The following is a 27922-nucleotide window of genomic DNA, read 5'->3' on the forward strand; positions in this document are numbered from 1 at the left end:
GTATGTACACAGTGACTGCACCAGAAGAACAGTGAGTGCAGCTCTGGAGTATAATACGGGATGCAACTCAGGATCAGTAATGTAATGTATGTACACAGTGACTGCACCAGAAGAACAGTGAGTACAGCTCTGGAGTATAATACGGGATGTAACTCAGGATCAGTAATGTAATGTATGTACACAGTGACTGCATCAGCACAATAGTGAGTGCAGCTCTGGAGTATAATACAGGATGTAACTCAGGATCAGTAATGTAATGTATGTACACAGCGACTGCATCAGCAGAATAGTGAGTGCAGCTCTGGAGTATAATACGGGATGTAACTCAGGATCAGTAATGTAATGTATGTACACAGTGACTGCACCAGAAGAACAGTGAGTACAGCTCTGGAGTATAATACGGGATGTAACTCAGGATCAGTAATGTAATGTATGTACACAGTGACTGCATCAGCAGAATAGTGAGTGCAGCTCTGGAGTATAATACAGGATGTAACTCAGGATCAGTAATGTAATGTATGTACACAGTGACTGCACCAGAAGAACAGTGAGTGCAGCTCTGGAGTATAATACGGGATGTAACTCAGGATCAGTAATGTAATGTATGTACACCGTGACTGCACCAGCAGAATAGTGAGTGCAGCTCTGGGGTATAATACAGGATGTAACTCAGGATCAGTAGTGTAATGTATGTACGCAGTGACTGCATCAGCAGAATAGTGAGTGCAGCTCTGGAGTATAATACAGGATGTAACTCAGGATCAGTAATGCAATGTATGTACACAGCGACTGCACCAGCAGAATAGTGAGTGCAGCTCTGGGGTATAATACAGGATGTAACTCAGGATCAGTAATGTAATGTATGCGCACAGTGAATCTACTAGCAGAATAGTGAGTGCAGCTCTGGGATATAATACAGGATGTAACTCCGGATCAGTAATGTAATGTATGTACACAGTGACTGCACCAGCAGAATAGTGAGTGCAGCTCTGGAGTATAATACAGGATGTAACTCAGGATCAGTAATGTAATGTATGTACCACGACTGCATCAGCAGAATAGTGAGTGCAGCTCTGGGGTATAAAACAGGATGTAACTCAGGATCAGTAATGTAATGTATGTACACCGTGAGTGCATCAGCAGAATAGTGAGTGCAGCTCCGGGGTATAATACAGGGCATAACTCAGGATCAGTAATGTAATGTATGTACACAGTGACTGCATCAGCAGAATAGTGAGTGCAGCTCTGGGGTATAATACAGGATGTAACTCAGGATCAGTAATATAATGTATGTACACAGTGACTGCACCAGCAGAATAGTGAGTGCAGCTCTGGGGTATAATACAGGATGTAACTCAGGATCAGTAATGTCTCCTCTCTGGTCTCAGTCTACCACCCTACCCGTGCCCTCCGCTCCGCTAATGACCTCAGGTTAGCATCCCCAATAATCAGAACCTCCCACTCCCATCTACAAGACTTTACACGTGATGCGCCGATTCTTTGGAATGCACTACCTAGGTTAATACGATTAATCCCCAATCCCCACAGTTTTAAGCGTGCCCTAAAAACTCATTTGTTCAGACTGGCCTACCGCCTCAATGCATTAACCTAACTATCCCTGTGTGGCCCATTCAAAAAAAAAAAAACAATCAGGTTCCTCGCATCATGTTCTCATACACTTTATGCAGTTATTAGCCCTCTGTGTCTGTACTGCTACATACTTAGGCAGTTAACTGGTTCATGCAGCTTTACATGAACACCCGAGCCTTACACTATGGCTGCTCCGAATAACTAAAGCAATTGTTACCATTCACCTCTTCCTCATAGATTGTAAGCTTGCGAGCAGCAGGGCCCTCATTCCTCTTGGTATCTGTTTTGAACTGTGTTTTTTGTTATGCTGTAATATCTATTGTCTGTACAAGTCCCCTCTATAATTTGTAAAGCGCTGCGGAATATGCTGGCGCTATATAAATAAAATTATTATTATTATGTACACTGTGACTGCATCAGCAGAATAGTGAGCGCAGCTCTGGAGTATAATACAGGATGTAACTCAGGATCAGTAATGTAATGTATGTACACTGTGACTGCATCAGCAGAATAGTGAGCGCAGCTCTGGGGTATAATACAGGATGTAACTCAGGATCAGTAATGTAATGTATGTACACAGTGACTGCACCAGCAGAATAGTGAGCGCAGCTCTGGGGTATAATACAGGATGTAACTCAGGATCAGTAATATAATGTATGTACACAGTGACTGCACCAGCAGAATAGTGAGTGCAGCTCTGGAGTATAATACAGGATGTAACTCAGGATCAGTAATGTAATGTATATACACAGTGACTGCACCAGCAGAATAGTGAGTGCAGCTCTGGAGTATAATACAGGATGTAACTCGGGAACAGTAATGTAATGTATGTACACAGTGACTGCACCAGCAGAATAGTGAGTGCAGCTCTGGAGTATAATACAGGATGTAACTCGGGAACAGTAATGTAATGTATGTACACAGTGACTGCACCAGCAGAATATTGAGTGCAGCTCTGGAGTATAATACAGGATGTAACTCAGTGATTCAGCATTATAGCCTATTGTAGATGTTTTGTATTAACCCTTTCTTCGTCTTCGTGTTCTATGATGTTTGCCGTGATTTTCTTGTATTACTCCAGTTTCCACTTTCACATGATTTTCTTCAGTAAACCATTAGGACAAGGTGTAAAGTTCCTTTCATCGCTCGTGGAGTGTTCTCAGCTCTCCCCCGGAGCTATGGAGGACTCCGCTTCCTCCACCGCGCTGTTTTGACAATATAGGATTTAGTTTATGCTTTTAACCCACAACAAATCTGTTTGTATCTGTGCGGCTTTTCTTCTTCTCTCTTCCTAAAAAAACATTGAATCCTTAGAGGCCTCCTGGGAAATCCCTTCATTCGCCACATTATGAAACCTGAGTAATCTGCTGCCATTTGATCGGTCTTAAGAAGATCCATTAAGACTGTCAATATGTTGTGCGGTTTATGAGTTCTCTTGATTATAGCGGAAGTGGCCGTTATTGTGACCATGTTGATGATGGATGATGGCGACCGTTACTGAAAGCTAGCTTAATATGGGGGAGAATTTGGAAACTGAAAGTAAAACTGTCGGTTACCCATAGCATCCAATCAGAGAGCAGCTTTCTTTTTTTAAACAGGCCTGATAACATGAAAGCTGCGCTGTGATTGGTTGATAAGACAGCTTTACGTTCAGGCAGCTTCATAAAGCTGCCATGTGTGAATAAATGTGGCCAGCAGTTGCCTCGTGCTTGGCCTAAAGTGTCGTCACCATAACCCTGAATATAGCAACATATTTTACCCTAATGAGGGCCGCACCAGGTTTATGTGGATCCTTGAGTCCCAGTGGGTCCATTCTCGCTTTCAATCTTTCCTCCTCACTTTCCAAGAGCTATAACTTTCTTTACCTTTGTATCATGCTTTATATTTTTCCTGTCCAAGCTGTAGTTTTTACCATTACTTTATAGTCTCTCTTTTAATCCAGTTTCATATTAGACGAAGTGACCAGAAAATAGCAATTTTTTGCAATTTTATTCCATTTTGCCATTAACCATATTAATCATAATTAATATTATGATTTCTTATTAGTTCTGACAATTACTCAAGCAATTACATTTTTTATTACATACATTTTTTATTTTTTTAGATTTTTTATTTTTTTTTAACACATAAACTTGATATGTTTATTTCAGGGTGATATAACATATATATATATATATATATATATATATATATATATATATATATATATATATATATATATATATATTTATTTTTTTTTAAGTCCGTCTAGAGCTCCACTTAATGGCTTTTATACTACAATGCAATACTTTAATATTGCAGCATATTGTACAATTATCAGGCTTCACATGGCTGTGGCTGCGGCGGACATAGGGGCCCTCAGTTTGGCCCCTATGCAGTCATTTTGCAGGATCGCTGTTGGGTCACTGCACCTCTCAATAAAAGGGAATAAAAAAGAAATCAGAAAGTCGTACGAACCCCAAAGGGGCGATGATAAAAACTACAACTCTTACAGCAAAAAGCACATACTGCTAGAACTGTAGACAGGAAAATAAAATTACAGCTCTTAGAAGGCAAGTGGGAAAAATCTAAAGTGAACAGGGTCCGACTGAGACTATGTCTCCTGCAAAAACCTGGATATGGCCCTGAGCATAATTCTGCATCCACACAGGACTGATTCACTGTAGATTTTCCAGAAACACCTAAAATGAGCAAACTGTGAGGTCGGTTACAGACTTCATTGCAGGTTTGCTGTGGATTTACAGATGGGTCTGCTCCGAAAACCGGCCTGAAAAAGTACTGTACATAGAGAACGCTAAAAAGAATTAACTTATACTCTGCAGAGTAAAAATCACAAAGAAATGAACGGTCTGTTCTTCAAGAGGCTTCTGATTGGAACTAGTTTATACACAAGTTTAACCCCTTTACCCCCAAGGGTGGTTTGCACGTCAATGACCAGGCCAATTTTTACAATTCTGACCACTGTCCCTTTATGAGGTTATAACTCTGGAACGCTTCAACGGATCCTGGTGATTCTGACATTGTTTTCTCGCGACATATTGTACTTCATGATAGTCGTAAAATTTCTTTGATAGTACCTGCGTTTATTTGTGAAAAAAATGGAAATTTGGCGAAAATTTTGAAAATTTCGCAATTTTCAAACTTTGAATTTTTATGCAATTAAATCACAGAGATATGTCACACAAAATACTTAATAAGTAACATTTCCCACATGTCTCCTTTACATCAGCATAATTTTGGAACCAAATTTTTTTTTTGTTAGGGAGTTATAAGGGTTAAAAGTTGACCAGCAATTTCTCATTTTTACAACACCATTTCTTTTTAGGGACCACATCTCATTTGAAGTCATTTTGAGGGGTCTATATGATAGAAAATACCCAAGTGTGACACCATTCTAAAAACTGCACCCCTCAAGGTGCTCAAAACCACATTCAAGAAGTTTATTAACCCTTCAGGTGTTTAATAGGAATTTTTGGAATGTTTAAATAAAAATGAACATTTAACTTTTTTACACAAAAAATTTACTTCAGCTCCAATTTGTTTTATTTTACCAAAGGTAACAGGAGAAAATGGACCCCAAAAGTTGTTGTCCAATTTGTCCTGAGTACGCTGATACCCCATATGTGGCAGTAAACCACTGTTTGGGCGCATGGGAGAGCTCGGAAGGGAAGGAGTGCCGTTTGACTTTTCAATGCAAAATTGACAGGAATTGAGATGGGACGCCATGTTGCGTTTGGAGAGCCACTGATGTGCCTAAACATTGAAACCCCCCACAAGTGACACCATTTTGGAAAGTAGACCCCCTAAGGAACTTATCTGGATGTGTGGTGAGCACTTTGACCCACCAAGGGCTTCACAGAAGTTTATAATGCAGAACCGTAAAAATAAAAAATCATATTTTTTCACAAAAATTATATTTTTGCCCCCAATTTTTTATTTTTCCAAGGGTAAGAGAAGAAATTGGACCTCAAAAGTTGTTGTCCAATTTGTCCTGAGTACGCTGATACCCCATATGTGGCAGTAAACCACTGTTTGGGCGCATGGGAGAGCTCGGAAGGGAAGGAGCGCCGTTTGACTTTTCAATGCAAAATTTACAGCAATTGAGATGGGACGCCATGTTGCGTTTGGAGAGCCACTGATGTGCCTAAACATTGAAACCCCCCACAAGTGACACCATTTTGGAAAGTAGACCCCCTAAGGAACTTATCTGGATGTGTGGTGAGCACTTTGACCCACCAAGGGCTTCACAGAAGTTTATAATGCAGAGCCATAAAAATAAAACAAAATTTTTTTCCCACAAAAATTATTTTTTAGCCCCCAGTTTTGTATTTTCCCTAGGGTAACAGGAGAAATTGGATGCCAAAAGTTGTTGTCCAATTTGTCCTGAGTACGCTGATACCCCATATGTGGGGGGGGGGGGGAACCACCGTTTGGGCGCATGGGAGGGCTCGGAAGGGAAGGAGCGCCATTTGGAATGCAGACTTAGATGGAATGGTCTGCAGGCGTCACATTGCGTTTGCAGAGCCCCTAATGTACCTAAACAGTAGAAACCCCCCACAAGTGACACCATTTTGGAAAGTAGACCCCTCAAGGAACTCATCTTGATGTGTTGTGAGAGCTTTGAACCCCCAAGTATTTCACTACAGTTTATAACGCAGAGCCGTGCAAATAAAAAATATTTTTTTTTCCACAAAAATTATATTTTAGCCCCCAGTTTTGTATTTTTCCAAGGTTAGCAGGAGAAATTGGACCCTAAATGTTGTTGTCCAATTTGTCCTGAGTACGCTGATACCAGATATGTGGGGGGAACCACCGTTTGGGCGCATGGGAGGGCTCGGAAGGGAAGGAGCATCATTTGGAATGCAGACTTAGATGGATTGGTCTGCAGGCGTCACATTGCGTTTGCAGAGCCCCTAATGTACCTAAACAGTAGAAACCCCCCACAAGTGACCCCATATTGGAAACTAGACCCCTCAATGAACTTATCTAGATGTGTTGTGAGAACTTTGAACCCCCAAGTGTTTCACTACAGTTTATAACGCAGAGCCGTGAAAATAAAAAATCTTTTTGTTTTCCCACAGAAATTATTTTTTAGCCCCCAGTTTTGTATTTTCCCAAGGGTAACAGGAGAAATTGGACTCCAAAAGTTGTTGTCCTATTTGTCCTGAGTACGCTGATACCCCATATGTTGGGGTAAACCCCTGTTTGGGCACACGGGAGAGCTCGGAAGGGAAGGAGCACTGTTTTACTTTTTCAACGCAGAATTGGCTGGAATTGAGATCGGACGCCATGTCGTGTTTGGAGAGCCCCTGATGTGTCTAAACAGTGGAAACCCCCCAATTATAACTGAAACCCTAATCTAAACACACCCCTAACCCTAATTCCAACGGTAACTCTAACCACACCCCTAACCCTGACACACCCCTAACTCTAATCCCAACCCTATTCCCAACTGTAAATGTAATCCAAACCCTAACCCTAGCCCTAACCCTAGCCCTAACCCTAATCCCAACCCTATTCCCAACTGTAAATGTAATCTAAACCCTAACCCTAACTTTAGCCCCAACCCTAACTGTAGCCCCAACCCTAACCCTAGCCCTAACCCTAGCCCTAACCCTAGCCCTAATCCTAGCCCTAACCCTAGCCCTAATCCTAACCCTAGCCCTAACCCTAGCCCTAATGGGAAAATGGAAATAAATACATTTTTTTTTATTTTTCCCTAACTAAGGGGGTTATGAAGGGGGGTTTGATTTACTTTTATAGCGGGTTTTTTAGCGGATTTTTATGATTGGCAGCCGTCACACACTGAAAGACGCTTTTTATTGCAAAAAATATTTTTTGCAATACCACATTTTGAGAGCTATAATTTTTCCATATTTTGGTCCACAGAGTCATGTGAGGTCTTGTTTTTTGCGGGACGAGTTGACGTTTTTATTGAAAACATTTTCGGACACATGACATTTTTTGATCGCTTTTTATTCCGATTTTTGTGAGGAAGAATGACCAAAAACCAGCTATTCATGAATTTCTATTGGGGGAGGCGTTTATACCGTTCCGCGTTTGGTAAAATTGATAAAGCAGTTTTATTCTTCGGGTCAGTGCGATTACAGCGATACCTCATTTATATAATTTTTTTATGTTTTGGCGCTTTTATACAATAAAAACTATTTTACAGAAAAAATAATTATTTTTGCATCGCTTTATTCTCAGGACTATAACTTTTTTATTTTTTTGCTGATGATGCTGTTTGGCGGCTCGTTTTTTTGTGGGACAAGATGACGCTTTCAGCGGTACCATGGTTATTTATATCTGTCTTTTTGATCGCGTGCTATTCCACTTTTTGTTCGGCCGTATGATAATAAAGCGTTGTTTTTTGCCTCGTTTTTTTTTTTTTTTATCTTACGGTGTTTACTGAAGGGGTTAACTAGTGGGACAGTTTTATAGGTCGGGTCGTTACGGACGCGGCGATACTAAATATGTGTACTTTTATTGTTTTTTTTTTTTATTTAGATGAAGAAATGTATTTATGGGAATAATTTTTTTTTTTTCATTATTTTGGAATATTTTTTTTAATTTTTTTTTACACATTTAGAAATTTTTTTTTTTACTTTTGTACTTTGTCCCAGGGGGGGACATCACAGATCGGTGATCTGACAGTTTGCACAGCACTCTGTCAGATCACTGATCTGACATGCAGCGCTGCAGCCTTCACAGTGCCTGCTCTGAGCAGGCTCTGTGAAGCCACCTCCCTCCCTGCAGGACCCGGATCCGCGGCCATCTTGGATCCGGGGCTGGAGGATGCAGGGAGGGAGGTAAGACCCCCGCAGCAACGCGATCACATCGCGTTGCTGCGGGGGGCTCAGGGAAGCCCGCAGGGAGCCCCCTCCCTGCGCGGTGCTTCCCTGCACCGCCGGCACATCGCGATCATGTTTGATCGTGGTGTGCCGGGGGTTAATGTGCCGGGGGCGGTCCGTGACCGCTCCTGGCACATAGTGCCGGATGTCAGCTGCGATAAGCAGCTGACACCCGGCCGCGATCGGCGGCGCTCCCCCCGTGAGCGCTGCCGATCGCTATGACGTATTATCATGTCCAGGGTCAGATAAGCCCAGGGCACCTCGACGGGATAGTACGTCTAAGGTCACAGAGGGGTTAAAAGAAAAATGCTGGAAGCAAAGCCGCCGAAAAACGACTGAAAAGACCCCAAAAAGATACTTCAGGGAAAGCACAGCCGGCATTATTCCAACGCTCCTAGGAGGCAACACTGGTGTCGAGAAGAGCCACGTGACATATAGACGTTCACACTACAGACAGTATAATACTTTTATTCTGATTGGCAGATGTATTTATAACCAAAGTATAAAAGTCGGGGAAGAATTCTGGGAATGAGATTTTTTTAATTACTTTTATGAAACATTCCTGGTGTTTTATTATCACAGACCGCACTCTATCACCCCCTGCCCCTCTAAACATCCAGAACCGGGACAAGATTGGATTTTTTCTAAATATTCAATAAACTTGATCTGAACAATTCTGGAGTGAGAAATCGCAACGTTTACAGAAATGGCGCCATACTGTCCATCCAAAGTGCCAAAACAAATCCAGACAATATTCTGTAATCCCTCCGCGTATTTAAATGTAGGTAAATTCCTACTGATCGTCCTGGCTGCCCGAAGCTGTGGAGATGAATGCAAGATGAGTTTGCGTGCAGGATTTGGATCATGTCCCATGTCAAAGCAATGTAGGATAGAAGGATTGCCATAATCGCTGACCTGTCCATAGGTCTTGTGCGGTATTGCAGGTTAAATGAACTGAGCTACAACACAAGACGCAACTTCTATATTTTTGTAACCCCCTTTAAATAAAAGAACTATTACTATACTGATCCTGAGTTACATCCTGTATTATATTCCAGAGCTGCACTCACTATTCTGCTGGTGCAGTCACTGTGTACATACATTACTGATGCTGAGTTACATCCTGTATTATCCTCCAGAGCTGCACTCAATATTCTGCTGGTGCAGTCACTGTGTACATACATTACATTACTGATCCTGAGTTACATCCTGTATTATACCCCAGAGCTGCACTCACTATTCTGCTGGTGCAGTCACTGTGTACATACATTACATTACTGATCCTGAGTTACCTCCTGTATTATACTCCAGAGCTGCACTCACTATTCTGCTGGTGCAGTCACTGTGTACATACATTACATTACTGATCCTGAGTTACATCCTGTATTATACTCCAGAGCTGCACTCACTACTCTGCTGGTGCAGTCACTGTGTACATACATTACATTACTGATCCTGAGTCACATCCTGTATTATACTCCAGAGCTGCACTCACTATTCTGCTGGTGCAGTCACTGTGTACATACATTACATTACTGATCCTGAGTTACATCCTGTATTATATTCCAGAGCTGCACTCACTATTCTGCTGGTGCAGTCACTGTGTACATACATTACATTACTGATCCTGAGTTACATCCTGTATTATATTCCAGAGCTGCACTCACTATTCTGCTGGTGCAGTCACTGTGTACATACATTACATTACTGATCCTGAGTTACACCCTGCATTATACTCCAGAGCTGCACTCACTATTCTGCTGGTGCAGTCACTGTGTACATACATTACTGATCCTGAGTTACATCCTGTATTATCCTCCAGAGCTGCACTCAATATTCTGCTTGTGCACTCACTGTGTACATACATTACATTACTGATCCTGAGTTGCATCCTGTATTATACTCCATAGCTGCACTCACTATTCTGCTGGTGCAGTCACTGTGTACATACATTACATTACTGATCCTGAGTTACACCCTGCATTATACTCCAGAGCTGCACTCACTATTCTGCTGGTGAAGTCACTGTGTACATACATTATATTACTGATCCTGAGTTACATCCTGTATTATACCCCAGAGCTGCACTCACTATTCTGCTGGTGCAGTCACTGTGTACATACATTACATTACTGATCCTGAGTTACCTCCTGTATTATACCCCAGAGCTGCACTCACTATTCTGCTGGTGCAGTCACTGTGTACATACATTACATTACTGATCCTGAGTTACATCCTGTATTATCCTCCAGAGCTGCACTCACTATTCTGCTGGTGCAGTCACTGTGTACATACATTACATTACTGATCCTGAGTTACCTCCTGTATTATACCCCAGAGCTGCACTCACTATTCTGCTGGTGCAGTCACTGTGTACATACATTACATTACTGATCCTGAGTTACCTCCTGTATTAGTGCGGAATGGACCCCATTGCCCAGGATTAGAAAAACATGACTTTCCCCCAAATCTGTGCCACCCCCGTTTACAAGCTGTTCCTGTTTTTTTCCTCATCTTCATCAATATTGCAGATCTTTGATACCACACACAACCTGTAGGCAGGTGTTTTTCGGAGGAGGAAGCAGCCAGGTTTTTGTGATCTGGGAGATCAGCCCCTTTAAGGAGTTCTAGTCAAGTTTTTATATCATTTTTGTGGTGGTTATGGAGATTTAGGAAAATAATAGTAAAAAAAGTGGCGGGGGGCTCACACTATTTGCTGGACATAGGACCCTCAGGGAGCGGTGACCACCAAGCATGGCGGGGGGCTCACACTGTGTGCTGGACATAGGACCCTCAGGGAGCGGTGACCACCAGGCATGGCGGGGGGCTCACACTGTGTGCTGGACATAGGACCCTCAGGGAGTGGTGACCACCAGGCATGGCGGGGGGCTCACACTGTGTGCTTGACATAGGACCCTCAGGGAGCGGTGACCACCAGGCATGACGGGGGGCTCACACTGTGTGCTGGACATAGGACCCTCAGGGAGCGGTGACCACCAGGCATGGCGGGGGGCTCACACTGTGTGCTGGACATAGGACCCTCAGGGAGTGGTGACCACCAGGCATGGCGGGGGGCTCACACTGTGTGCTGGACATAGGACCCTCAGGGAGCGGTGACCACCAGGCATGGCGGGGGGCTCACACTGTGTGCTGGACATAGGACCCTCAGGGAGCGGTGACCACCAGGCATGGCGGGGGGCTCACACTGTGTGCTGGACATAGGACCCTCAGGGAGTGGTGACCACCAGGCATGGCGGGGGGCTCACACTGTGTGCTTGACATAGGACCCTCAGGGAGCGGTGACCACCAGGCATGGCGGGGGGCTCACACTGTGTGCTGGACATAGGACCCTCAGGGAGCGGTGACCACCAGGCATGGCGGGGGGCTCACACTGTGTGCTGGACATAGGACCCTCATGGAGCGGTGACCACCAGGCATGGCGGGGGGCTCACACTATGTGCTGGACATAGGACCCTCAGGGAGCGGTGACCACCAGGCATGGCGGGGGGCTCACACTGTGTGCTGGACATAGGACCCTCAGGGAGCGGTGACCACCAGGCATGGTGGGGGGCTCACACTGTGTGCTGGACATAGGACCCTCAGGGAGCGGTGACCACCAGGCATGGCGGGGGGCTCACACTATGTGCTGGACATAGGACCCTCAGGGAGCGGTGACCACCAGGCATGGCGGGGGGCTCACACTGTGTGCTGGACATAGGACCCTCAGGGAGCGGTGACCACCAGGCATGGTGGGGGGCTCACACTGTGTGCTGGACATAGGACCCTCAGGGAGCGGTGACCACCAGGCATGGCGGGGGGCTCACACTATGTGCTGGACATAGGACCCTCAGGGAGCGGTGACCACCAGGCATGGCGGGGGGCTCACACTATGTGCTGGACATAGGACCGCAGCTCTTCCAAAGACTCAGATTTCACACAGGAAAAGTTCAGAAGGTTTTTATCAACAGATCTCAGAAATATGTCGCATTTTAGTATTCTTTCCCCATAATAACTTTATGTGAGTGTAAATAGAAAATGTAAAGTTCATCTTTTTTGTATTATCTTGTTATAGTAGATTAGATTATTTTTATGTTGCCATTGAGAGGGAGCAAGACTGATACATTTGTTTTTGTTTTTTTTTTTGCAAGATTCTGCTTTTACATCATTGGGGCTGCTTTTTTCTAAAAAAAATAATGATACATCTGTCGATGAGACATCATGGCAACTGCTATAGGGTACAACAACTAAGGGGGTCCCTGTACATAGAGCTGGCTAGTGATAGCTATGGTGGGGCATCGTATGTTTCACTATGAGACGTCATTATCATCTGGTGCATTGTGACTTCTCAGCAGAGCGACCTTTTCTGTTGTGCTCAGCGGCAGCATATCTGCGTCTCAATCATCAATTTATGATTATTTTTCTTTGCTGTTAAGTTGTGCAGAATATCCGAATACTGTGACATCACTGTGCTTATTATCTCTGTACTGTGACATCACTGTGTGCAGTATCCCTGTACTGTGACATCACTGTGTGCATTATCCTGTACTTTGCCATTTCTGTGTGTATTATTCCTGTACTATGACATCACTGTGTGTATTATCCCTGTACTGTGACATCACTGTGTGTATTATCCCTGTACTTTGCCATTTCTGTGTGTATTTTCCCAGTAAAGGGACATCACTGTGTGTATTATTCCTGTACTGTGACATCACTGTGTGTATTATCCCTGTACTGTGACATCACTGCGTGTATTATCCTGTACTTTTCCATTTCTGTGTGTATTATTCCTGTACTATGACATCACTGTGTGTATTATCCCTGTACTTTGCCATTTCTGTGTGTATTTTCCCAGTAAAGGGACATCACTGTGTGTATTATTCCTGTACTGTGATATCACTGTGTGTATTATCCCTGTACTGTGACATCACTGTGTGTACTATCCTGTACTTTGCCATTTCTGTCTGTATTATTCCTGTACTGTGACATCACTGTGTGTATTATCCCTGTACTTTGCCATTTCTGTATTTTCCCAGTAAAGTGACATCACTGTGGTCATCATTATCTGTGTACTGTGACATCACTGTACACATTCTCCCTGTACTGTGGCATCATTGGGTGTATTATTCTTGTACTGTGACATCACTGTGTGCATTATTTCTGTACTGTGTCATCATTGTGTACATTACCTTTAGCTACAAATATCTTAAAGGGGTTGTCCACCACCTGCTTAAACTAAATGTTCAGCCCTGATAAAAAAGAATAAAGCCTATACTCGCCTCCCGTGCCGGCGTCATTCCCGCGATGTCGGCACTCGTTCTCCCCGGGGCTGTGATGCGGTGTTGTAACACATGATCCCGGCGCCCAATCAGCACTGGTGTTAGCGCTGATTGGTCGCCGGGGGTCACATGATGTCACAACACCGCATCACAGCCTCGGGGAGAGCGAGTGTCGACACCGCGGGAATGACGCTGGCCCGGGAGGCGAGTATAGGCTTTATTATTTTATCAGGGCTGAACATTTAGTTTAAGAAGGAGTAGTCCTAGTAGTGGACAACCCCTTTAAGACTTTTCTGTTGTGAACATGAGGACGGGTCTGCTTTCTCAGTCTAGCTGTGGGACGTAGGGTTACTAGTTACATCCCTGTCTATAGTTGCCAAGACATGGGTAGATTTGCCCCCGGTACAACAAGATTTCTAAGTTTTCCTTATCCAAGTATGGGTCAGATCCAATGACCATCAGCATCACAATGGCCGAGGAAGACCTCGCTTTCTCCTGCCGCCCCTCACCGCCCAGACGTGCTGACACTTGTATAAACAATCTCCGGCACTGTCCAGATGGTCCGCTGTCCCTCGCACGCCGGACAATATGGGCCTTGTATGGAAATCTTATGTCACTCCAGAGGCGGCTGGACATAATAAGCGTTTCTGCAGTCGTTCAGGAAGTGCGTGCAGTCGCTGATGTGTCCAAAGGCAAAGCAGGCACTTAATGCTGACAGCCAAAGTCAAATATTTATTGTCGGGATAATTGGGGAAAAATAATTCAGCACAAGATATTATTGGGAGGCAGGTGCAGCCGGGACTGGGCGGCATGCGCAGCTAATAGAGAGGGGTCCCGATTCGGGGAGCCACATTGGTATATAAAACCGAGATCTGCACCCAGTGCACGGGATTGCACTATAATCACAGTTACTAGCCCCCTACTAAACCATGCAGCAGCACCAAACACATTTACTATATAGGTACATAGGAAAGCTGGGTGGCAACCCAAGAAAGCTGGCGGCTATACGGGTTGTCACCAATCACATACTGCCAATGATAGTATAGAAAGGTAGGAGACAAAAGAAGCGCAAATAGGGTCTTATCCCCAGGATTGTTTCCAATCAATTATGAGAGAACTGCTCACCTGGTGGTACACAGTACAAGCGTGTAGTTTGTCAGCTGCTGCAGATCCACAGGTCGGCGCTGCGACCTCTCAGAACCGTTATAATAGATGAATGTGGATAAAATCCGCGCTGCTGCGACAAATGATGGATCCAGATATAGTCATAAGTAATATTATAACTACCGTATATCTGGATCCATCGTTTGTCGCAGCAGCACGGATTTTATCCACATTCATTATTATAACAATACTGCCAATGATAACAGGCCATGAGCCCAGGTGGGCCGAACAATCCTGCCCCATCCTGGGGACCAAATTTAAATGGTATCAGCTTCAACAGGACGCAGATACAGTTAACCACAAAGGCGATGTCACGATCCATTTTTGGCATCTATGGCAGATTTGGCGCTTGATGTTAAAACTTTTTTCCTTTCAAGCCATCGGGGGAGTTAATGTCAGTTTCTCCCCCTCCCCGCCTAGTCTTTTATTGTGGTTGGTGACCATTCCAACCATCCTTCTAAAGGCCACCTGATGCATCAGCTGACTGTTGGTTATATAGGTCCTTTTGGAGACCAACCTAGCTGGAGCTTGCTGGTGCAGTGGTACTTCAGCAGAAAAATGGTATCTGGTGCCTAACTCTGCTGTGCATTGCAGCAGAGAAAGCTAAGTGTTGTATTTTTGTTCCCCATTCCCTGTGGTGTTTGTCTTTCCTTTCCTTTGTGTTTTATTAGTGCAGTGGTGTGACTAGTGCTCTAACCTGCCAGCTCCCTACCTAGGAATTAGAGTAGGGCAAGTGAGGGTTTTAGGCATTCAGCTCAGCGACAGGGTGAAAGAACCCATATAGGGACGTTAGGGAGATTAGGGTACAGTCTCAGGTGAGTGCAGGAGGTGTCCATTTCCCCATTCCCTATCGTAAGGGCCCACCATTGTTATTGTGTCCCTGGTGTACCCCTTTTCTTGTTGTGTCGTTTGGTGACCGACCAACTGTTGAGTTGCGTCACACTGGGACAGTCACTTTGTGACAGTTGGGGCAGGGAGCCCCTTGCTCCACCCTTCAACCTGTGCGTCTGAGTTCTGATGAATATTTTATTTTGGGGTGGGGGGGCAATTCATATTTTTGCTAGCATTTTTTTTTTGCATGCCCCTGAAACAATAACCGAGGGGTTTTTGAATGCATTTTAGGACAAATGCCCATTGCTCCTCATGTGTTTGTGCACATTCACATTTCTGTAACTTGCCCCACCGTATGTCATTGTCCGGTGTAGACAGAGCAATGGTTTCCCACCTGTGATAAAACTACAACTCCCATCATTATAGCAGAGGACCCAGTTGGTCCCATCTTACAGTGTATTAATGGAGCAGAATGGTTCAGGTGCTGGGGCCCCTGGAACATCTGTCATCATCTCAAGGGTGGTCTTATAGACTTTCTTAATTTATGTCTTATCATAAAAGTCCACACAATGGAGGCTCAGATCAAACTGTAACCTCATGCAGAGATGAAGCCCGGAGGAAGATAAGATCGGGGTGGGAAAATGTCAATAGGGGACATTGTCTGCTCCGATACGGAAAATATGTCATATGGAAGTTGGGAAGAGATGGGGAACTATGTGCTTTTGTTTTTTTTTCGAGGGCATGTGAAGAACATTTGGTTATTTATACAGTATTCATGTTTATATAATGTAGTTCCATCCTGTTTGACATGTAAAACATTGTATCAATAATGTTACTACTAAGTTCTGGGAAGTTCAGCGAACGTCTGCTGAAAGGTGAAGTGCTGAAGTGCATGGGGCTGTACTACAACCACACACAACCCGCAGACGTGTTTTTGGAGGAAAGCCGCCATGTTTTTCCTGTATATCCACTTTAGGAAAGAACGTACAATGAGAAGTAGAAGAAATATTGACAGGGACTTTATCGATATATATTGCACCGTTGATGATGCTGCCTCCACCATGTTTGACAGTAGGGATGGTGTTTTCAGGGTAATGTGCAGTGTTAGTTATCTGCCACACATTGCGCTTTGCATTTAACCCAAAAAGTTTGAGTTTGATCTCATCTGACCAGAGCACCTTATTCCACGTGCTAGCTGTGTCCCTTACATGGCACGTTCAATAAGGTGCTCTGGTCAGAAGAACCTTTTGGGCAAAATGAAAAATGCTATGTGTAGTGGAAAACTTAAACTGCAAATCATCATCTAAAAAACACCATCCCCACGTCACACATGGTGGTGGCAGCATCATGCTGTTGGAAGGCTTTTCTTCAGCAGTGGCAGAGAAGTTGGTCAGAGAAGATGTATAGAGAGCTAAATATAGGTCAGTCCTGAAGGAAAACCTGTTAGAGGCTGCAAGAGACTTGAAACTGGGGCATAGGTTCACCATCCAGCAGGAAAATGACCCTAAACATACTGCCAGAGCTACAATGGATGGTTTAGATCAGCAGATATTTATATGTGTGAGTGGTCTCGTCACAGTCCAGACCTAAATCCTATTCACAATCTACGACAATTGCTGATCACTAACGTCTCCATCTTATCTCACTGAGCGAGTGTGCAAAGAAGAGGCAAAATGTTACCTCTAGCTGTGCGAAGCTGGAAGAGGCAGACCCCAAAGGATTCAGCAGTAATTGCATGGGAAGGTGCCAGGTGGTCCCACAAAGTATTGGCTTCGGGGGCTGGATACAAATGCACGTCACAATTTTCAGATTTATATTTTCAAAATATTTAGAAGATCTCGTATCATTTTCTTTACACTTCACAACTACTTTGTGTTGGTATCACATAAAATCCCAATTAAAATATATGGGGGTATGAATACTTTTTCAAGACCTTGTACATATGATTATTTAATTATGACCCTTTATATATTTATCATGTAATTATAAACCTTTTTATGACCTTTTCTATGGAACTTTTTATATACAGCTCTTTAAATATGACCCTTTATATGGCACGATCTCTATATAATCCTTTATATATGTTAATTTAGGCATGACCCTTGACATAGGACCCTCTATATAACACCACCCATACATGAATTTCTGTATAGTTCGCTATATATGGCACCCTCTATATCTGACCCTTTAAATACAACCTCTTCATATATATAACCCTTTATATGTAACCCTTGACATATGTTCATATAATGATGGCCGTGTATATAGGAGCCTGTATATAGGAGGCGTTACATGGCATCCTCTATATCCATACCCATATTGCAGCTCTCGTTATCCCTGGAATTAGTTAGATCTCATTAGTTTCTGGTAACTCTATAAGGTTTGAATGGTTTCACCTGGAGATTTTTGCGGCCTCGTATTTTCAGACTTAGTGGCAGCCCATAAATTGACGTATATTAAATATGTCTTGTTTTGTCCCGCACAGGAACTGAGCTGACAGTCGGCGCTGATTTACTGCCTACCTCAACGTGGAACGTTTCAAGTGACCTCGACAAAGGTGCGTCCCACCACCCCGGCCGAATCCTACAAGCAGCTGTGTTCCTCTCGTAATCGCTTTGACATTTAATTAGTGATATTTTTGTGATTTGACTGGATTTTTTTTTTTTTTATAAAATGTTCCACATGGTGAAAATGTTTCAAGATGTCTCGTACCTCAGCGTTGTGCGTCGGCCTCCAGGTCTGGCTTGTACTATGGAGATAACTGGCACAATTGTCGCTGGTGAAAATTTATAATTGACATCAATTATTAGAAATTTACACCGTGACCGGTCTCATCATTGGACGCTGCCGCCAAGGTGCCATCTTGACCCGCGAGTCACTTTGTGAAATCGTCATAGGGTGAAGGATATGATATGATGTTGCCCCCTTCCTTGATCGCCTCCCAGGGCACCTAGGCAATTAAGGTTGATCTGTCTGTTATCCAAACCATATCTTTTGCAGTTTTACTTCTCAGACCTATTCCAAATTACAAACGTCTGTATTGCAGTGTTTCCCAGCAGCGCCGCCAAACATACCTTCTTCCGCATGCCATGTTGGAGACACAGCTAGCACGTGGAAGAAGGTACTCCGAGTCGTCAGATGAGACCAAAGTAGAACTTTTTGGGCTAAATGCAAAGGGCTATCTATGGCAGAAATCTAACACGGCACATCACCTTGAAAACACCATCCCCACCGTCAAACATGGTGGTGGCAGCATCATCAAAATTGCAACATATACTGATAAAACCACCCCTCAGAGCTTTTATATAAAGCAGAGTGATGTGAAATGGTGGGAAGACTGCATGTGATAAGGACGGGAAAGAATGGAAACTAGCAATTGATCAGACAGTTGAAAAGGAGCTGGAATCAGTTCTCCTAGCAGCACAGGAGAGGCGGGAGCCTTATGTACAACCATTTATTTACATCCCTCAGACTATAACATTTAATATACAACGCAACCCTTTTATTATGACCTTTTATAAATGACCCTTTTAGGACCAGGCCATTTAGCATTTTTGCACTTCAGTTTTTTCCTCCCTTTCTTCTAAGAGACATAACTTTTTTATGCCTCGTCGCTCTACAAGACCTTTTTCTTTTGCAAAATGAGTGGAAGTTTTGAAAATTCCACGTGTGATAAATAGTGATAAAATGCAATTCTGCCTTTGCTTTTTTGGTTTAATATTTACGGCGTTTATTGCGTAAAAAAAAAAAAAAAAGACCTGACGACATCATTCTCCAGGTGAGTTTTATGGCGATATCAAACTTACGTACAATATATATATATATAGTACGTAAGTTTGATATCGCCATAAAACTCACCTGGAGAATGATGTCGTCAGGTGTTTTTTTTTTAACGCAATAAACGCAATCGTATATATATATATATATACGATTTTGTTTTGCCATTTTCTGACTTTTGGATGGAGCTGTGCGAGGGTTCTTTTGTTGTTTTTTTGCGTGCTAAGCTGTAGTTTTGGGGTACTTAGGACCAATTTGATCCCTTTTTATTGCATTTTTCGTGAGGAAGCCCAATTTATGAAAACGATAATTTCTTTATGCCGTTTACCGCATAATAATTAATTTTGTATTTTCATAGATTGGACTCTTACAGACTATGCCAAATATATTTATATTTATTTTTTTTCCAATGGGGAAAGGAGTGAGAGGGATTTAAAGCTTAAAAACAAAATTATCTATTTCTTTTATATTTTTAAAACTTTATTACTACATTTGACTTTCAGTCTTTTACGTATAACCCCAAATACTTTCCAAGCCGGTAATGATTTGGACGCAGGTGATGACGAGGACATGTCACCATGCTTCTTATCAGCAGTGCAGCCTCAGGCTTCAAGCATAACTAATCTTTAGATCAGAATAAAACTTTTTATTGGTACTGCCATTAGAGATCTGTAGGTCCCGGATGTACCTGCCATACAATGGACGGGCCTGACAGGTAACACGAGTGTCCAGTTGGGGACCCGCAGCGCATACAGAGCATTTTTCCTTAATTTGCCTGCACTGGTGACCCAGTGGGTAATTTCCCCCGCAGAAGGCTGGCTTCTTATTGCCTCATAAATTCAGCACATGTGGAAGTGACCTAATCCGATGGTGATAGCGGTTCATAACTCCTTGACACGTGTCAGGTACAGGTGGAGCAATTTTCCCTGCCTTTGATTGACAGGTGGAAATTGAAAGCAGTGCCGCAATGTAATATTATCTGCGGGGACACGTAACAAGTTAATTAGAATAGTAGAGAAAGCTAAAGCGTGCATTTAATATACCTCTCCGTGCTCCTCCATATGTAGAAGTATTATTCTTTTCAGAGAAAATGTGGATAGATTTAAAGGAGCTCAATCAACTGGAAAAATTCAATTTTTTGCACCCACAAAATTCTCTATCCAAGATTTAAAAACAGAAAAATGGCTTCTGTAAAATAGCGGCCATAAAATGAAAATCAGGAAGTGAGTGCCACCTCCTCCAGGTCGGATATTTTCCAGCTGGTTGTCAGTAAGGGGTAACCCTCATTCATCTAATGATCTGCCCATTTGGACATCCCGGTTTGGGATATTCTCGGAACAAACACAATGAATAAGATATGTGAATCACCATGAGAACAGAGCCTTATGGCGTTTGGCTTTGATTCCCCCTTTTTTTTGCCTGCGAACCCTGATCTGTTGTTTCGCAGGCTGCTGTGTCCTCACCGGCCTCACTGGTTGTCAGCATGTATAGTTTCCTGGCATGGAGGAAGAGGAGCCCAACATCAGCATCGGTCTAGGTGTGGCCCAACCCTGACTCCGGGGCAGCCGTGGGCACTGAGCGGCGTACTGTGGCATAATCAGTGGGAGGGGTGAGGATAGACCACATGAGGGGATCACATGAGGGTAATATAGAGTTTTCTGAAAAATGTCCAACTTTTCAAGCTAAGTGCTATCATCTAAATTTCTATAACAAAGTGATGTCCTTGCTGACCATTCCAATCCATCTTAGATGCCAGGACTCCATATTATGACTGATCAGCGTTGTGTCACATACTTGGAACCTACTATGATGGCTTCTTTCCGATATGTTTTAGTGGCTCCTGAGAGATTTGCCACTTCTTCCTGGAGTTGGGTAGATCTCCTCTTTTTTGAGAGCATCCTATTTATTTTATTTCTTTATTATCCATCATATTCCACAGACATCGTCATCACTGTCCCTATTGTGGCCCACAGTCTAGATTGCCTATCAGTATGCTTTAGGATTTGGGGATGGAAAGTGAAGAACCCTGAGGAAAGCCACGCAAACACGGGGAGAACCTACAGACTCCTTGCAGATGTTGTCCATTTGAACCCAGGACTGTCATGGTTTCATATCTCACTGTGGCCTAGGGACATTGTGAGTTTCAGCTCATCCGCCCTATGGGATCTTTGGTGTGCTGGACTGTCAGTTTTGTGAGTGACAGTCCAGTCATCCAATCTGATCCTTGGACATGCTGGGCTGTCAGCGTTTTGATTGACAGCTCTGCTGTTCAATCTGATCTAGCCTGTGGGTGTTTCCTCAGGTGCGTCTTGTCCTCAGATGATTTGCAAGGTATTTAACTGGATTGCTGTATGCAGCTGATTGTCAGTTGTAGATTTGCTATAGTTTTGTGTGTATGCGTGCCGGGATTTTGTTGTGATTACTCTTTCGGATTATCCCTTCTGCTTTTGACACTTTATGACTTCAGGTATCTGACCCCGGACTTGGCCTTTGACTATCCATTCGTTGTACCCTCCTGGCATTTGACCCCGGACTGTTACCTGACTACGCCTTGGTCTCAACCTTCTGTACTACGTGCCTTCCTGGTATCAGACCTCCTGACTACCCTGTCTCACGGCTTGTCCGTAAGTAATAACTCAGCGTCACAAGGACTAGGGATGAGTGGACCCAAACTTCATAGTTCGGTGTTCATACTGGACAGCACGCCCCATACAATCTCATTGAAAACATGGAGATATCTAAATAAGATGAACCCCCTTTTTTCCACCAAATACTTGCAAAACTGATTACTTTAGAAAACCCCAGAAAATCTTTCAGACTAAAACTTCTGGGGTGACTGTCCCTTTAACACTTTCCAACTTAGCTTCAACATTAATAACGGTGATACTTAATTTTTGAATTTGAAATCGTCAGTTAATAAATGACTTTAACCCAATAAACCGGAACACAAACAGAGGCCTAAATGCCCAATTAACATTTTCATTTCTTCTCTACCCCCCTCATAACCCTCAGACGTTTACTAAATCACGGCCAACAAGGTCTGAGTGCAGCCCCCTGGCCCGGAGCAGTAAATTACCGGGAGTTTGTTTAAACATTATTGTAGATGCAGAACATTTACTTCTTTTGTTTTCTTTTCCATTGGAGCCAAGGAAACAGCATTTTATATGATAATTTATTTTATTTTTTTACTACCCGTCTATGAATATTTATAGGATGCACAATACAGTATCACAAATCACATGTTCTCCAGAGCTGGAGACCCCAAGTCACGGTCTAATTTTATTCTCCTGGGATACATTAATCTCAAACTGTGCGGTCGTAAATAACTAATTAAACACATTATATTAATAAGCTCTGCCGGCTCGCCAAACACTTTTTTTTTTTTTGTATCGCTGGAGACATTAAGTGATGAAGAGGTCAAGAGACTTGTCCCATTATATGTTTCTGCTTGAAGTCATATGACACTGCTGTTAAACAGACGCTTAGCAGGTAAACCTTGGGCTAATGGAAGCCAGAGTCAATAAAAGCCATATGTCTCAGCGTCGGAATAATAGCTGCTATTTTTGAACTTTTTGCCATTAAATTCCCGCCTTTGCATTCCATAATGCCCAGTGCTAATAAGCTCTAACCATCTCCTGCCTCCACAGCACAGACCCGAAATTATGTTACAATGACTTTCCATCCTAAACATCAGTATATGAATACAACATTGTCTTTACATTTTTTTAAAATGTTTTAAACATCATAAATCAATTTAGCAAATCCAAAAGTTTAATATATACTACATGGTATGTATCAATTTTTCAAAGCGCCAAGTTTTAAGGTTTAGCATCATGTCCGGATGAATCTCCCAATATATTATCCCAGTTTTATTAATGCAAAAGCTCAAAATTCTCCTCTAAAAACTGCCCCAAACCATACTCAAATGAAGCCTCAAGTAGTCGCTGGCTGTTTCCAGAACTTCCAATTGTCCTTGTCATCCGCCTTCCAATTGTTAAGGCGGATGACGCCCTACAACGTCATGGTGCACAAAATCTGGACTTGCCTTCTCGACCTAAAACGTGTGCAGCGCGTTGACCCTTTTGCAGGTAGAGCAATTCACTTTGGGACAGTGCATGACCCGAACGTGAACACAGGGCTGGTGCAAATACGAACCAACGTTGAGGCTCTGGTTATTCACTGGTTTTTAGCATGACAGAAATTAGTGTAGAAGACATGGGCCTAACAAAGATTGACCAGGACACTTAGACAATCCAGGACTCACCTGAAGGGTATTTTATGGCTGTTTTTTTGCATACAAATTACATAGTAACATAGTTAGTAAGGCCGAAAAAAGACATTTGTCCATCCAGTTCAGCCTATATTCCATCATAATAAATCCCCAGATCTACGTCCTTCTACAGAACCTAATAATTGTATGATACAATATTGTTCTGCTCCAGGAAGACATCCTGGCCTCTCTTGAACCCCTCGACTGAGTTCGCCATCACCACCTCCTCAGGCAAGCAATTCCAGATTCTCACTGCCCTAACAGTAAAGAATCCTCTTCTATGTTGGTGGAAAAACCTTCTCTCCTCCAGACGCAAAGAATGCCCCCTTGTGCCCGTCACCTTCCTTGGTATAAACAGATCCTCAGCGAGATATTTGTATTGTCCCCTTATATACTTATACATGGTTATTAGATCGCCCCTCAGTCGTCTTTTTTCTAGACTAAATAATCCTAATTTCGCTAATCTATCTGAGTATTGTAGTTCTCCCATCCCCTTTATTAATTTTGTTGCCCTCCTTTGTACTCTCTCTAGTTCCATTATATCCTTCCTGAGCACCGGTGCCCAAAACTGGACACAGTACTCCATGTGCGGTCTAACTAGGGATTTGTACAGAGGCAGTATAATGCTCTCATCATGTGTATCCAGACCTCTTTTAATGCACCCCATGATCCTGTTTGCCTTGGCAGCTGCTGCCTGGCACTGGCTGCTCCAGGTAAGTTTATCATTAACTAGGATCCTCAAGTCCTTCTCCCTGTCAGATTTACCCAGTGGTTTCCCGTTCAGTGTGTAATGGTGATATTGATTCCTTCTTCCCATGTGTATAACCTTGCATTTATCATTGTTAAACCTCAAATTGGTAAAGTTTTTGAAACTACTTTTTACTTTTAAAAAACTTCAATTGAGTAATCAATATCAACGAAAAGTTTGGGCACCCCCTATGTCAAAATTACTGTTATTGTGAACAGTTAAATAAGTTAAAGGGAACCTGTCACACGGAAAATCACGGGTGAGGTAAGCCCACCGGCATCAGGGGCTTATCTGCAGCATTCTGTAATGCTGTAGATAAGCCCCCGATGTTACCTGAAAAAGGAGAAAAAGACGTTAGATTATATTTACCCAGGGGCGGTCCCGCTGCTGGTCCGGTCGGATGGGCGTCTCTGGTCCGCTCCGGCGCCTCCCATCTTCATTACAAGACGTCCTCTTCTGATCTTCAGCCACGGTTCCGGCGCAGGCATACTTTGCTCTGCCCTCTTGAGGGCAGAGGATAGTACTGCAGTGCGCAGGCGCCGGAAAGGTCAGAGGCCCGGCGCCTGCGCACTGCAGTACTTTGCCCTCAACAGGGCAGAGCAAAGTACGCCTGCGCCGGAGCCGTGGCTGAAGATCAGAAGAGGACGTCTTGTAATGAAGATGGGAGGCGCCGCAGCGGACCAGAAACGCCCATCCGACCGGACCAGCAGCGGGACCGCCCCTGGGTGAGTATAATATAACATCTTTTTCTCCTCTTTCAGGTAATATCGGGGGCTTATCTACAACATTACAGAATGCTGCAGATAAGCCCCTGATGCCGGTGGGCTTACCTCACCCGCGATTTTCGGGGTGACAGGTTCCCTTTAAAGATGAAATCATTTCTAAAAGACCTATTGTTAAGGATTACACATTTCCTTTGTATTTTAGGCAAAAAAATATGTATTGTCCTTTTTTATGTTTTAAAATTTACATAATGGAAAATGGACCGATGCAAAAGTTTGGGAACCTTTTGAAGATTTGTGTACTCAGATAACGTTGACCAAGGTTTCAGACCTTAATTAGCCTGTTAGGGTTATGGCTTGTTCACTATCATCGTTAGGAAAGGCCAGGTGATACAAATTTCTCAACTTTATAAAAAACCAGCCTCCTCTAACCTTGTGCCAAAAAAAACAGCAGCCATTGGTTCTTCTAAGCAGCTGCCGAGTACTCTGAAAATGAAAATGGTGGAGGCCCACAAAGTAGGAGAAGGCTATAAGAAGATAGAAAAGTGTTTTCAAGTTGCCCTTTCCTCAGTTCAGAATGTAATTAAGAAATGGCAGTGAACAGGAACAGTGGAGGTCAAGATAAGGTCTGGAAGACCAAGCTAAATTTCAGTGAGAGCTGCTCGTAGGATTGCCAGAGAGGCCAATCACAACCTCAGCTTGACTGCAAAAGACCTTCAGAAAGATTTAGCAGTGTCTGGAGTTGTGGTACATTGTTCTACTGTTCAGAGACTCCTGCACAAATATGGCCTTCATGGAAGAGTCATCAGAAGAAAACGACTCCTGCGTCCTTACCATGAATTTCAGTGTTACAAGTATTGAAAAGAACATCTAAACAAGCCTCATGCATTTTGGAAACAAGTCCTGTGGACCAATGAGGTTAAAATAGAACTCTGTGGTCACAATGATCACAAGAGAAAAAACGGCACAGAATTTCAGGAAAAGAACATCTTGCCAACTATTAAGCATGGGGGTGGACCTATCATGCTTTGGGGTTGTGTTGCAGCCAATGGCACAGGAACATCTCACGGGTAGAGGGAAGAATGGATTCAATGAAATTTACAAAAATTCTTGATGCAAACATAAAACCACCTGTAAAAAAGCTGAAATTGAAAAGAGGAAGAGGAAGAGGATGGCTTCTACAAATGGATAATGATCCTAATCACACGTCACAATCCACAATAGACGACCTCAAACGGTGCAAACTGAAGGTTTTACAATGGCCCTCACAGTCCCCTGATCTGAACATCATTGAAAACATGTGGCCTCCAGGTTCTCCAATTTCCTCCGACACTGCAAAGACATCCTGATAGGGAATTTAGACCCTTGGTGTCCCCCGTCATTTCTTTTAATTGATTCATTAGTAACATAAAAGTCGCATCCTAGCCCTATAAAGGTGATGAGTGTGTATTATCCTGCTGTGTATTAAAGCTGAAGAAGGTGTTGATGCTAATCCGAAACGTGTTGTTTTTAAACTAAATTTGTTTCTTTAACACTTGATTCATCGTGACATCCATGGCAGCGCCCGAACACCACTGCCACTTCTCTACTAACTATATGATTGTACGATTAGATTAGAATGTCTTTTGTTTGGATTGTTACTTTTTCTTAGAAAAGTCCCCAATGATCCAAAACCAGTTATTATCTGTAAGGGAAGCTAGCGATAAGTGTTCAATTTTCCTGCAGCGCCACCACAGGGCAAATGAGGCGTTGCACAGCTTCCAACATGATGGATGGTTGTTCATGTGTTTCATGATGGGTCCTCCAGATAGATACTTTGTTGCTTTTTGTAGCTGTCCTGGTTAATAGAGTGAGTGTCTTGGTTGATAAATCAGTGCAGAAGATTAGACCAGAGCTCGTTCATTTCATATTATGATGGAACATCCCTTTAAATGTTTCTTCACAGTTGCAAAAAAAATAAAAAAATTCCCATGTAATGGATTATTTCACCTTCTGTTAATATTTTTTGTTATCATTTCAGCTCATAAGATGACCCAGATGGTCCCTTCAGCTGTAGATCCAGCTGGGCTCCATCTCCGGCCGCTCCATCAGAGTTTTGCAATAATTCCCAATTGCAAACATTTATAAGGAAAGAAAGTCTGAGGGGGAAGAGGTATAACCTCATTCAACCTAATAGTGTTAGACAGATATCACATTAGCGTTTGTTTCATCGGGCCTCTCATGACTCTGATTAGGTATGTGCTGACTGCTAGATAATGGGAAAAGTTTGTCTCTGTGCACGTCAGGAATTCTCAGAGTCCAACTTTTGATATTCATCGTAGTGGGGGATAAATTATTACACTATGTCCCAACTGCCCCTCCAGGCGGCGGCACTGCCTCTCCCCGACTGCAGGAGATAAGGAGAAATAACAGTTTCAGTCTAGAGAATGTGAAAATCACAGAAGAGTCCATCCGTCATTATTACACTCACACTCCACATCCCATCAGAATGGGCGTAGGGGCCCTTTAAATTTTAGACCCCCTTCACTCACACTTTTTTTTTCCAGCGTTTTTTTTCCCCCATGTAAAAAGCACCAATGATTTTCAAACATTCATCATTTTGTTTTCTACAAATGTGTTTAGAATGGATTTTCCAATTTATTTTACATTTATAGAATGCATAAAAAATGCTTGCTACATATGTAAAAAAA

General features: G+C 43.1%; 1 protein-coding gene across 1 annotated transcript in view; it reads left to right on the forward strand.

Annotated features, from left to right (window-relative positions):
- Positions 1-27922, forward strand: part of ROR1 (receptor tyrosine kinase like orphan receptor 1) — a 269112-nt gene that overhangs the window by 141638 nt on the left and 99552 nt on the right. The window contains exon 2 of the mRNA XM_069738195.1: positions 18201-18272. Coding sequence (XP_069594296.1) covers positions 18201-18272 — 72 coding nt within the window. The remainder of the gene's footprint in view (positions 1-18200; positions 18273-27922) is intronic.

The sequence above is a fragment of the Ranitomeya imitator genome, chromosome 8 (genome assembly GCF_032444005.1).
Source record: "Ranitomeya imitator isolate aRanImi1 chromosome 8, aRanImi1.pri, whole genome shotgun sequence".
Lineage (NCBI taxonomy): Eukaryota > Metazoa > Chordata > Amphibia > Anura > Dendrobatidae > Ranitomeya > Ranitomeya imitator.